The sequence below is a fragment of the Oncorhynchus keta genome, chromosome 25, assembly GCF_023373465.1.
Source record: "Oncorhynchus keta strain PuntledgeMale-10-30-2019 chromosome 25, Oket_V2, whole genome shotgun sequence".
Lineage (NCBI taxonomy): Eukaryota > Metazoa > Chordata > Actinopteri > Salmoniformes > Salmonidae > Oncorhynchus > Oncorhynchus keta.
In genome coordinates, this window is record NC_068445.1 from 12,809,625 (window position 1) to 12,822,425 (window position 12,801).

The following is a 12,801-nucleotide window of genomic DNA, read 5'->3' on the forward strand; positions in this document are numbered from 1 at the left end:
TGGTAAACATCTTGATTCTACGTTTAGCAGAGATCTTCTGTGTATAAAGTGACACGGTAGGGAAGAACGCATCTAACGACTCACTTAGCTGTTCCACAAGTGGTCTGAGGCAGCAAGCGTTTTCAAGTCCTGTTTTGGTGACGATGGTTTTGGGAAACAGCTCGGAGGTTTAACGATGCTCCTATAAAAGTTGTAACTACTTACTTAGCCTTAAGATGCTTTTGGGAAACAGGGCCCATATCTGTAAGAGCAAATTGACATGTTTTATGTAGAACTGCTCTGCACGTTGAAACTGAAAGAAGAACCGTGCTTTAAACTAGTGTTTTCCCCATCTCCCAGTATTTATGCGCTAATAGGTTGCTGAATCGGGTCACCACAACTCAGATGTGGTCCAAATTGGGTTCTTTCTTAGGGACCGGCCTTTTAAGGCTCACCAGTCCTCCATTTCCTCTTCCTGCTCTGGTGCTCCTTTCTCCCCTACAGCGATAGAAGCCCAGTACCCTTCCTCTGCCTTCGTGTGGCCCAGCAACCAATCTTGAAATGAGCTATAGTCTGTCAGTTAACAGTGATACTGAATAAATTGCATCTATATTTCAGTGAACAGCTTGGTAGTCTTCAAGGTCCATTAGTCTAAGCACTCTGTATAGGGTGGTTTTCTTCATAATGTTCTGCTTATAGCATAGGCTTAAACTTGTTTCTGGCTTTGCACATGCATAACCAGTTTGTCTTGAGAGACCTGTAACTATATTGTGTCTGTTTTGTGCAACAATGAGTTGACATCATAGGCAGATGTTATGGAGGTCATGTGAGGTATCATGTGTCCACTTTATGCTGATTTGCAATGCATCATTGTCTGTCTATGACATTGTAATCTGTTTCTCTAATTCTCTCTGTGTGTCTGTCTTCTTTCCCCCCTAGTTGGAGACAAGGTTCCTGCAGACATCCGTCTCTCTTCCATCAAATCTACAACCCTGAGAGTAGACCAGTCTATCCTGACCGGTAAGACACACGGCTGTTTGCTGCACTGTTTATCCTATACTCAGGGTTGCCATGTCCACGGTTTTCCTGCCGAATTGGGCTACTTTGAAAATTATGTTGCGGGTGAAAATGTGTTGGTTGCGGGTTTTTGAGTTATTTCTAAATCGCACCTCGGCCGCCGTGGCATTTCTCTTAATAAAGATATAGATATATATTTCACTGTGACTTGCTGCTGGCAGCGAGGCAGGCTGTTGCTGAGTGAGTGAGGGGGGGGGGGAGCACCGCAGCGTAGTCCACTATTGGCTGAGTCACATGAATGAGAGGAGCCATAGCAGAATGTGCGTCACATCGTGACAACTGTTTTTAGATTATCATTATAAAAACACCTATTTTTCTCCAACCCTTTTCCCATAAAACATATTAACAGGCTAGAGCTGATGCACATCAATACATAATGGAGACAAATAAGTTGTTGACAAGCATATTCAGATCATATACATGTTATTTAATTCAGTGATTGAAATGATGACCCCCATCCTCAGTAGCCTATTCCAGCAGGCTATTGGGAAACACTTATCTTGAAATCGACTCGCTTATTCATGTTTAATAAATTAGTCTGTTAATTTGAACTAAGCAAGCTGCTAAGTCGTTCAGTTTACTTCTTGCCTAGGCTACTGTAGACTACTGTAGACTATCTGAAATGATATGTAGGCCTATCAGGGGCTATAGGCTACCTGCATTTATTCAACCAAACCATGGCAAAGTTGAATGAATCATAAACCCAGATTTAAGTCTGTAGCCTATGCCTTTTATTTATTTTTATTTAACCAGGTAGGCCAGTTGAGAACATGTTCTCATTTACAACTGCGACCTGGCCAAGATAAAGCAAAGCAGTGCGACAAAAACAACAACACATGGGACAGTACAGTCAATAACAATAGAATCAAATCAGATTTATTTATATAGCCCTTCTTACTTCCCTGAAAAGTTGCATATTGCGGGGACTATTCGATGCTAGTGCAGTACGCCACAGGATGTTTTTGTGCTGGTCGAGGACAGTCATGTCTGGAGTGAACCAAGGTCTATATCTGTTCTTAGTTCTACATTTTTTGAAAGGGACATGCTTATTTAAGATGGTGAGGAAATTACTTTTAAAGAACAACCAGGCATTCTCTACTGACGGTCAATATCCTTCCAGGATACCCGGGCCAGGTCGATTAGAAAGGCCTGTCCGCAGAAGTGTTTTCGGGAGAGTTTGACAGGTCGTTTGACCGCGGACCCATAACGGATGCAGGCAATGAGGCAGTGATCGCTGAGATCCTGATTGAAAACAGTAGAGGTGTATTTGGAGGGCAAGTTGGTCAGGATAATATCTATGAGGGTGCCCATGTTTACGGATTTAGAGTTGTACCTGGTGGGTTCCTTGATAATTTGTGAGATTGAGGGCATCTAGCTTAGATTGTAGGATGTGTTAAGCATATCCCAGTTTAGGTCACCTAGCAGAACGAAATCTGAAGATAGATGGGGGGCAATCAATTCACATATGGTATCCAGGGCACAGCTGGGAGCAAGTCAATCTCACAAATAGGCCATTTATAACGGTTTGTAGTCTTAACATCTGGCACATAATGACGGCACAATTGCCAGAAAATAGCCTAACATTCGTTTTTTTCTTCTTTTTCGTCCAAGTCTTTCTTACTCAGAGATTTTGAGACCCTCTGTCCAACTTTCATCACTTAAACTCTCCTGTCTTATTTATCTATAGTTATGCACATCCACGCAAGTGATTTATTTACCATTTTAAACTTGGGTTGAGCCCTGAATGCTGATTGGCTGAAAGCTGTGGTATATCAGACCATATACCATGGCTATGACAACATATTTAGTTTTACTGCTCTAATTACGTTGGTAACCAGTTTATAATAGCAATAAGGCACCCCATGGATGTGTGGTTTATGGCCAATATACCACGGCTAACTGCTGTATCCAGGCACACCTTCTTTGCTGTCATTAAAGATCCCATGGCACTTGTCGTAAGAGTAGGGGTGTTAACCGCGGTGTCCTGGCTAAATTCCCAATCTGGCCATCAAACCATCACGGTCACCTAATAATCCCCAGTTTACAATTGGCTCATTCATCCCCCTCTCTCCTGTAACTATTCCCCAAGTCGTTGCTGCAAATGAGAATGTGTTCTCAGTCAACTTACCTGGTAAAATAACGGATAAATAAAAAAATCTTGGAACTACCCATCCCGGATCCGGGAGAATTGTCATCAACTACACTAATTAGCATAGCGCAACGGTCAAAAAATATTACTAGAAAATATTCATTTTCATGAAATCACAAGTGAAATATAGTGAAACACAGCTTAGCCTTTTGTTAATCACCCTGTCATCTCAGATTTTGAAATTATGCTTTACAGCCAAAGCAAGCCAAGCATTTGTGTAAGTTTATCGATAGCCTAGCATAGCATTATGTCCAGCTAGCAGCAGGAAGCTTGGTCACAAATCAGAAAAGCAATCAAATTAACCGTTTACCTTTGATGAGCTTCGGATGTTTTCACTCACGAGACTCCCAGTTAGACAGCAAATGTTCCTTTTGTTCCATAAAGATTATTTTATACCCAAATTACCTCCGTTCTTTGGTCACGTTATGTTGAGAAATCCACCGGAAATAGAGGTCACGACAACGCAGAACAAAATTCCAAATGATATCCATAATATCGACAGAAACATGGCAAACATTTTTTATAATCAATCCTCAAGGTGCTTTTCAAATATCTATTCGATAATATATCAACCGGGACAATTGGCTTTTCAGTAGGAGTGAGAGGAAAAATGACTACCTCTGTCTTTTACGCAAGAATCACTCTGGGAGCCCTCAGCTGGCCACATACGCAATGTAGTCGTTTACGCTCATTCTTCAACATAAAGGCGTGAAACTACGTCAAAATGCTGTAGACACCTTCGGGAATACGTAGAAAAAGGAATCTGGTTGATATCCCTTTCAATGGCCAATAGGGGTGCATAGGAATACAACAGTTTCAAAACATGAGTCACTTCCTGATTGGATTTTTCTTAGGCTTTCGACTGCAATATCAGTTGTTATACTCAGACAATATTTTTACAGTTTTGGAAACTTTAGAGTGTTTTCTATCCTAAGCTGTCAATTATATGCATATTCTAGCATCTGGTCCTGAGGAATAGGCGGTTTACTTTGGGAGCGTTATTTTTCAAAAAATTAAAATAGTGCCCCTTAGTTTCAAGAGGTTATTAATAAGAACAGCCGTTAGCTGTGGTATATTGGCCATATACAATACTGCCCTCATGCCTTGTTGCTTAATCATAGCAGTCAAACTAGTTAAACCGACATCCATTGATGGAAATGATCAGGTGAGTTTAAGGGCAAATTATTTTCTCTTGCGACATATTCAAATTCCTTTATTATGTCATAGCTCGCAAGAGTTATTATTTTGATTAAAACCGAATTCAGCTTCTAATGTTATTACATGTTCCGTCTATTCCTTATTTACCTCAATAAAGGGTTTATTGTATAAATGTGGCAACTACTCTAAGACTGAAAACATTTTGAGGGTAGTTTTCAGGCTTTTTGGGCAGGTTTTAAGTGGTCATTTGATCTGGAAACGTTATCTAGATCTGGCAACCCTGCCTATACTGAACCAACTTAGGATACTGTTCTTCTCTAGTAAAAATAGATTTTGACAGATGCTCATTCCAGGTGTTCTACAGCTGGCTTTACTGATAGCAGTAGCTACTCTGAGCGTGCAAGCATACTGTATGACTTGCTCTTGATTGTCCTCTGCCACAGGTTTATTTGCATTCATTTCACATAGGCAAACTATAAAGGTTTATTCCTTTAGAGTTTGTTATTCAAAACTTTGTTTGATAGATGACTCTCGTCTCTAAAGTAAATGTCTCTTTGCTGGTCTGACAGTTTGCAAAGCTGCTCTACACTCGGTACACTGGCAGCCCAACTGCTCAGCACAGCACAACACATGTTTTACTTTAGCTTGTTGTTCATTTAATATCATGACAAGGGGCTTGACATTCACTTTTTTGCCACTTTTTTTTGCCACTTGTCCATTGAACAAGTAGGACAGATAAGTCACTTGGTCTGTAACACAATGTTGTATGATGCAAGGATGCCACTTTACAAAATATAATTATCTTCTCTTTTTTTACCAGGCAAACATGTACGCTATACTCCCCTTTTTAAGGCTCTCCTGGAGGATGGTTAGCCACCCTTGGTAGCCTATAAAATATTGCAAAATGACAATTACAACCGTTATAAAAATAATTCCTTCCTTCGTCCCTGCGACGATAAAAAAAATCTATACGGTTCAAACGGACAGTTGTGGGATGACAGATCCCAAATTCATACAACCGCTGCACATTAAAACATTTAAGAAGGCAATGTGGCTGACTCAACGGATCAGACCGATTTAGCTTAAAAATGTGATAGTTGTATTTCTTCATATTTTAAACTCAACAATGCGCACATGGCTGAAAGCTATGCGCGAATATTCCAAAATGCAATTAGCGGAAAACCCTGTTCTCTGACGTACCTCGATCAAAATATATTTTAGAAATGAAGACAGGAGTTCTAAAGAATCATCAACTTGCATGGATGCTAATATGAATAGGATTATTCCTTTGGCTGCTGGACAATGAAAGAAAGTTGATTTGAAAACCAATAGAACATGAGAAAAATGCTGGTTTCAATGTCATTAAGGGTTTTTAAATAATTCTCTCAACATTTCAATGGTCGTATTTTGGCTGGGCTACTTTGAAAAAAAAAACACATGCTTCATAAAATGACATTAAACATCCAGGTTTTAAACAACTACGTTTGTTAATTAGTTTTAAAATGCTGACCACCTTCGATGAGATTCAAGGTGGGTGATGTGCGGTGCGCAACAGGCGCTGTGCTTTGAGTATGTCTACAGAATCAAGTCTTTAGATGTTCATGTTAATTACCCTTCATTATTGGTCCCATGTGGCACAGTTTGTAGAGTATGGCTCTTGCAACTCCAGGGTTGTGGGTTCGTTTCCCACTGGGGACCAGTACGAGAATGAATGCACTCACTTATGTCGCTCTGGATAACAGAGTCTGCTAAATTACAAATTATATTTGTCAAACATGACTGGTATTTAACGTATATTTATGTAGTTAAAAGTTTCATTAAAGTTTGGCTACATTTTATGCCGCCTCCCTCAAGTCCACATCTGTTTGGACATGAGGCTGTAGGCTTTTTTAAATTTATGTACATGAAAAATAGATTTGATTTTTCCAATGTTGGCCTCTGATCAGAGTAATCGTTTGATATTGTGATAATTTTTTACTTGTCCTGGACAAGACAACAGGGCTCTACATTGCGACCATTTTAGTTGCCTAAATAATTTGTGCTTTCTGGAATTTTTATTTTGGAGCACCAGTGTGCCGAGAAAAATGCAAGGATTCTAGCTTTATAACCTCAAATATCTTTTGTGCTCCTTAATTTCTTTGTGTGCGCCTACATTTTTCAACTTAGGCACGGACCTGCTCCTTGTAAAAAAAGGTTTTAAAGTCAGTGTAGAGCCCTAATCAGCGTTAAGGGTTGATTTATTCTTGATCCATATGATTAGAGGCTTTGCCCTGCATCATGTGCACAAGCATTCAGAGCGAGGAATGTTACACATTGATTTTGGCGTTGGGAGTCTATGATTGAAGTTGATGTAGTTTTTCCCTGAGGCGATGGACACCGACAAAGGGATATCAGTGTGATGTGTGATCTGCACTGCTCTCCGCTTTGATTCCAGGCGAGTCCGTCTCTGTCATCAAGCACACCGACCCAGTGCCTGACCCCCGAGCTGTCAACCAGGACAAGAAGAACATGCTCTTCTCTGTAAGCAACACTCTTCACACCTTACTGCTCCTTCTAGTGGCTGTATGATAATTGAACTCTCCACTATCAGCTAGTAGTTTGAGCTTCTCCTTCAGTTATTTGTTTCAAGTTGAAGGCCTGATGCATGGATCTTTAACATTTGGGCACAAATTATTCCACTGTCACTCGATATCAAACGTACTTACAAATGCAGATGTTATTTTGGTTTGTGAATATAGAGTTTGAGTTTCCATTTAGTCTGCTCTCCTCAAGCATGTGCAGGACTGTGTGGCCATAATGTTCCACCCGTGTGTTTTCAGGGCACCAACATCTCATCTGGCAAGGCTATTGGTGTGGTGGTGGCTACGGGCGTGAACACTGAGATTGGTAAGATCCGTGACGAGATGGCAGCCACTGAGCAGGAGAAGACCCCCCTGCAGCAGAAGCTGGATGAGTTCGGGGAGCAGCTGTCCAAGGTCATCTCCCTGATCTGCATCGCTGTGTGGATGATCAACATCGGCCACTTCAACGACCCCGTCCATGGAGGCTCCTGGATCCGCGGTGCTGTCTACTACTTTAAGATTGCCGTGGCCCTGGCTGTGGCCGCCATCCCCGAGGGTCTGCCCGCTGTCATCACCACCTGCCTGGCCCTGGGCACCCGCCGCATGGCCAAGAAGAACGCCATCGTCCGCAGCCTTCCCTCTGTGGAGACCCTGGGCTGCACCTCTGTCATCTGCTCCGACAAGACTGGCACCCTCACGACCAATCAGATGTCTGTCTGCAGGGTGAGTCTGGTTGTTTTCTTTATCTTGCTTTACACACTGACTGAACAGAGAGGTCTGCCTCTGAAATGGCTCTGTCGCATTACCTTGCTGTGATTGGGTTTGAGATGGTGTAAGCAGAAGGCTCTTTGTCGTGGGGAATCAAGAGTGAGCTGTGTAACAGAGGTGGTGAGGCAGCGACGTGCTGCGGCTGTGATCTACATTCAGCCGTGGGGTGACTGATCAGCCGCGGTGCTGTTGCATAACTGACCTTGCGTCACAGCTCTGCAAAGCATCCAGCCCCTCCCTCCCTCCCTCTTTCTGAGTGGCTCTCCAACACACTTACATTCTCTGTCCCAGAGCAGTGAGACATTTAATTATTCATTGAGCATGTTTATTCTCTTTTTGTTGAATATGCACAGAACTTTGTACGGAACCGCTGACTGCACTCCTTTAAAACATGATTTTCTTTTCTGGATGAGTGACTCTTTATCGGCCAGCGGCTATTTATTTCCCAGAATACATCTATTTTGATCTAGCATTCCAATGGGTCTCTATGGTCTTATTTGAATGCTTTTCCCTCTCTAGTCATTTCCCTTCTCCTCTGGCGCAGACTGAGATTATTAGAATGGATGATGCAATTTTGCCTTAATGCACTAGTAACTACTAGTCATCATGTCCTACGGTGCTTATCTCATTGTTTACATAACATAAGTGAGGAGGACATCTGTTTAAGCAGCGCATCATGTTAATATGCCAGTAGTTTGCCAGTAATATGCCAAACTTCCTCCACATTGCTTTCCCCTATCCAGTAGGTTAAAGGGATACTGAGAGATTCTGGCTTTTTAATTTACTTGCCCTATAGTCAGATGAACTTATGGACATCATTTTGATGTCTCTGTGTGCAGGATGAAGGAAGTTAGCATTGACTCGGGAAACTACTGCTAACTAGCTTTAGCGCAATGACTGGAAGTCTACAGGTACAGTAGCATTGCTACTAGGATATCAAGAGCTTAAATACCAGAATCTCACAGTATCCCTTAAACATCTTTGAGGTAGAGGCTAGGAGCCGAAAGTGAGCCAAGCCTTCTTCAGGTAACTGCCCAGCAAACATCTCCCATTTCATTTCTGTCAGTGATGCGTGGAAAGAAAGTCTTCCACAAAATTGTTTGTGTTGAATTCACAGTAACAGAAGCATAATGTATCCAGCGAAAGAGAATGTCATTTTTTTTCTAATCATCTGACGCCAGCAAAGCTCTTTGAAGTGTGGCCTCCGTCTGGAAAGGACATGACTGATTACCATCACTCTTCCTTCCTTTTATCTCTGACTAAGACTGCTGTGGTGGTGTCCCAGCTGACTGGCTGTGACAGTGTTTGTGTGCATGTGCCTACTCTTAGGTTTGGACCAGTCCAGTTCTTCCTGAGGGAAAAGGCCCAGCCCTCTGGGCTCCAGCACTCTCTTCTCTTTATTCAGGCTCCCTGACAGACGGCCTCCACTATTTTACTTATGTAGTATTGACTAAACCAAACAACCAGTGCTCACTGCTACACTCCTACCATAACCCCCACACACAGCCAGAGAGGGCATCTAAATCCCTGCAGCCCAGAGTCTACACACACACACACACACACACACACACACACACACACACACACACACACACACACACACGTTATGCTCTTCTATCCTCGTGGGGACCTACAATTTAAATTCCAAATCCTATTTTCCCTAACCCAAATTCTAAACCTAATTGTAACCCTAAACCGAACCCCTAAACTTAAAATAGCCTTTGTCCTCATGGGGATGTGGGAAATGCCCTCACAAGGGAGAATTTTCCTTGTTTTACTTTCGGGGGTTTTAGGTCCCCCACTAGGATAGAAGAGCCAACCACACACAGTATAGGGTGGTCTACAGCCCTCACAGACTCTGTGGCGCTGACTTGCTGCAGTCCACTCTGCTATTATGTTGTCCATCTGCTGCCATCTACAGTGTCAGTTAAGAAACAGCCTCTAATGTAATGTTGTAACCATACATTGGTGTGAGATGATTAGGCCTAATCTTGTCTTGTCTGTGCTGTGTCGGGGTCTCCAGATGTTCATCCTTGACAAGGCCGAGGGGAACAGCTGCTCTCTGAACGAGTTCACCATCACTGGCTCTACTTACGCCCCCGAGGGAGAAGTGTGAGGACCAAATACACTCTTAATGCTAATCCATTCATGCTACAATTATTGATTTACCTCTAGTTACATGTATTGTTAAACTCCCTCCAACGTTTCTTCTTGTGTCCGGCCCTGTCCTTTGTGTCTCCCTCCAGGTACCAGGATGGCAGACTAGTGAAGTCCTCTGCGTACGATGGTCTAGTGGAGATTGCCACCATCTGTGCTCTGTGCAATGACTCCTCTCTGGACTATAATGAGGTCCGTGCGCTCGCCTGCCTGCCTTTTTTCCTTCATATCGCTCATCATGGGACGTGGAGTAGAAGTGACTAATGTTTATGTTTGTGTCATCAGGCCAAAGGTGTGTATGAGAAGGTTGGCGAGGCCACAGAGACGGCCCTCACCTGCCTGGTGGAAAAGATGAATGCGTTTGACACCGACATCCAAGGCCTGTCCAGGATCGACAGGGCCAATGCCTGCAACTCTGTAAGTCCACTAACCGCAACCGTTGAATGGTGTGAAACGTCACCGCTGGTTTGTGAGCAGGTTTTCTGAGTCGTGTGTCTGCATGTCTTCTATTAGGTGATCACGCAGCTGATGAAGAAGGAGTTCACCCTGGAGTTCTCCAGAGACAGGAAGTCCATGTCTGTGTACTGCACCGCCAACAAGGCTCGCTCCTCCCTCGGAAAGATGTTTGTCAAGGTATCACCAGCTTTTAGCAACACTCCTATGCTTGACTCACTTTGAACCAAGTGTTTTTGAGTCGCCCGTGTTTGAATCGGTGTTTCAACCTCAAACTCGTTCTTACCCCACAGGGTGCCCCAGAGGGCGTTATTGACAGATGTACCCATGTCAGGGTGGGCACCAACAAGGTTGCCATGACCCCAGGCATCAAGGATAGGATAATGTCTACAATCCGAGAGTACGGAACGGGGCGTGACACCCTGCGCTGCCTGGCTCTGGCCACCCGGGACGCCCCACCCAGGAAGGAGGATATGGTGCTGGTCGATTGTGCCCGTTTCGCTGGTTACGAGGTGAGGGTTACTCATCACCACTGTTGCATAAAGTAGATTATATCTGACTTACACTGCGGGATGCTATTACTATCATATCTAGTATAACGGTTGGACGTTGAGTAGGAACCCTGATGACAGCCCTGATCGTGTTTGTGTGTGTGTTTCTCTGCTCAGTCTGGCTTGACCTTTGTGGGCTGCGTTGGCATGCTGGACCCTCCCAGGACAGAGGTGGCTGCCTCCATCAAGTTGTGCCGCCTGGCCGGCATCCGAGTCATCATGATCACCGGCGACAACAAGGGCACTGCCGTGGCCATCTGCCGCCGCATCGGCATCCTGAGCGAGGAGGACGACGTGGAGAAAATGGCGTTCACAGGCCGCGAGTTTGACGACCTGTCTCCCCAGGCACAGCGTGATGCCGTGACCAACGCCCGCTGCTTCGCCCGTGTCGAGCCCTCCCACAAGTCCAAGATCGTTGAGTTCTTGCAGGGCATGGATGAGATCACGGCCATGGTACAATGAACCCCCCCTCACATCCCCCATCCGTATCCTTACTGTACCTGTAAAGCTTATATATCTATTGTATTGCTGTTGTCATGTAGCCTCCTATCCATCCTTAAGTATTTCTGTTTTCTCCCACACAGACTGGTGACGGAGTGAACGATGCCCCTGCCTTGAAGAAGGCAGAGATTGGCATCGCCATGGGGTCTGGCACTGCCGTGGCCAAGTCAGCCTCTGAGATGGTCCTGGCCGATGACAACTTCTCTTCCATCGTGGCGGCTGTGGAGGAGGGCAGGGCCATCTACAACAACATGAAGCAGTTCATCCGCTACCTCATCTCCTCCAACGTGGGAGAGGTCGTCTGGTGAGTCAGCTGTTTGACGTACCTCCTCCTGGCACTGAGGTCTTTGTAGTGGTGCTAGTGGTGTTAACAATGTTTCTCTGTGCGGGCAGTATCTTCCTGACGGCTGCTCTGGGCTTCCCTGAGGCTCTGATCCCAGTTCAGCTGCTGTGGGTCAACCTGGTGACAGACGGTCTCCCTGCCACTGCACTGGGCTTCAACCCCCCCGACCTGGACATCATGAACAAGCCCCCCCGCAGTGCCAAGGAGCCCCTCATCTCCGGATGGCTCTTCTTCAGATACCTGGCCATTGGATGTGAGTTATTAGGACTGTTAGGACTGTGCTTTATTTCCATTTTTTGTCTCAAATAGCTCCATCTTAAGGTCAAGCTTACTACTACTGGCATACCCTGCCATATAGTGTTATTGTGCACTCCTCTGCCCCCACCCCCTAGTCAGAGAACCAGTCTGTCCCACAGTCGGTCAACTCTTTCTACGTCTCTGTCCTCAGGCTATGTGGGAGCTGCCACAGTGGGAGCTGCTACCTGGTGGTTCGTGGCCGCTGAGGACGGCCCTATGATCTCCCTGTACCAGCTGGTAAGACTAGCTCCTAGAGGTCAGCGTTACTGTCTGTGTGGTGTTGTACCTCCCTGCCTAAGTCCCTCGTGTCTGTCTGACTCCTCCCCACACAGAGCCACTTCCTGCAGTGTTCCCCTGACAACCCTGACTTCGCCGACCTGGAGTGTCATGTGTTTGAGTCCCCCTACCCCATGACCATGGCCCTGTCTGTGCTTGTCACCATTGAGATGTGCAATGCCCTTAACAGGTGGGTCCCCTGTAGTCAGCGGAGCGTTCTTTCATCCTCAAAGAATAATTAGCATTCAGTGGAGGACAGCTCCAACTTTCTAATTACAAGAATGGAATATAGAGTACTGTATGTGGACCCTAAAAAATATCTTAATGTGACCTTCAACCTCTCTATCCCCAGCCTGTCAGAGAACCAGTCCCTGCTGCGGATGCCCCCCTGGGAGAACATCTGGCTGCTGGGGGCCATCTGCCTCTCCATGTCCCTCCACTTCCTCATCCTCTACGTAGAGCCACTGCCCGTAAGTCAGCTTTACTCCTATCAACCTCTCAACCCAGGTCATTCTCTAGCTGCCCCATTCT

General features: G+C 44.9%; 1 protein-coding gene across 2 annotated transcripts in view; it reads left to right on the forward strand.

Moving 5' to 3' along the window:
* The window catches only part of LOC118358217 (sarcoplasmic/endoplasmic reticulum calcium ATPase 2-like), a 53,653-nt gene that overhangs the window by 37,739 nt on the left and 3,113 nt on the right, over nt 1-12,801 (forward strand). For both annotated transcript variants that reach the window (XM_035735783.2, XM_035735784.2), the window contains exons 6-19: nt 919-999; nt 6,798-6,883; nt 7,183-7,647; nt 9,716-9,804; nt 9,939-10,041; nt 10,135-10,266; nt 10,363-10,482; nt 10,596-10,814; nt 10,971-11,306; nt 11,438-11,658; nt 11,748-11,950; nt 12,146-12,231; nt 12,327-12,460; nt 12,623-12,740. In XM_035735783.2, the coding sequence (XP_035591676.1) occupies nt 919-999; nt 6,798-6,883; nt 7,183-7,647; nt 9,716-9,804; nt 9,939-10,041; nt 10,135-10,266; nt 10,363-10,482; nt 10,596-10,814; nt 10,971-11,306; nt 11,438-11,658; nt 11,748-11,950; nt 12,146-12,231; nt 12,327-12,460; nt 12,623-12,740 (2,393 nt within the window). The remainder of the gene's footprint in view (nt 1-918; nt 1,000-6,797; nt 6,884-7,182; nt 7,648-9,715; nt 9,805-9,938; nt 10,042-10,134; nt 10,267-10,362; nt 10,483-10,595; nt 10,815-10,970; nt 11,307-11,437; nt 11,659-11,747; nt 11,951-12,145; nt 12,232-12,326; nt 12,461-12,622; nt 12,741-12,801) is intronic.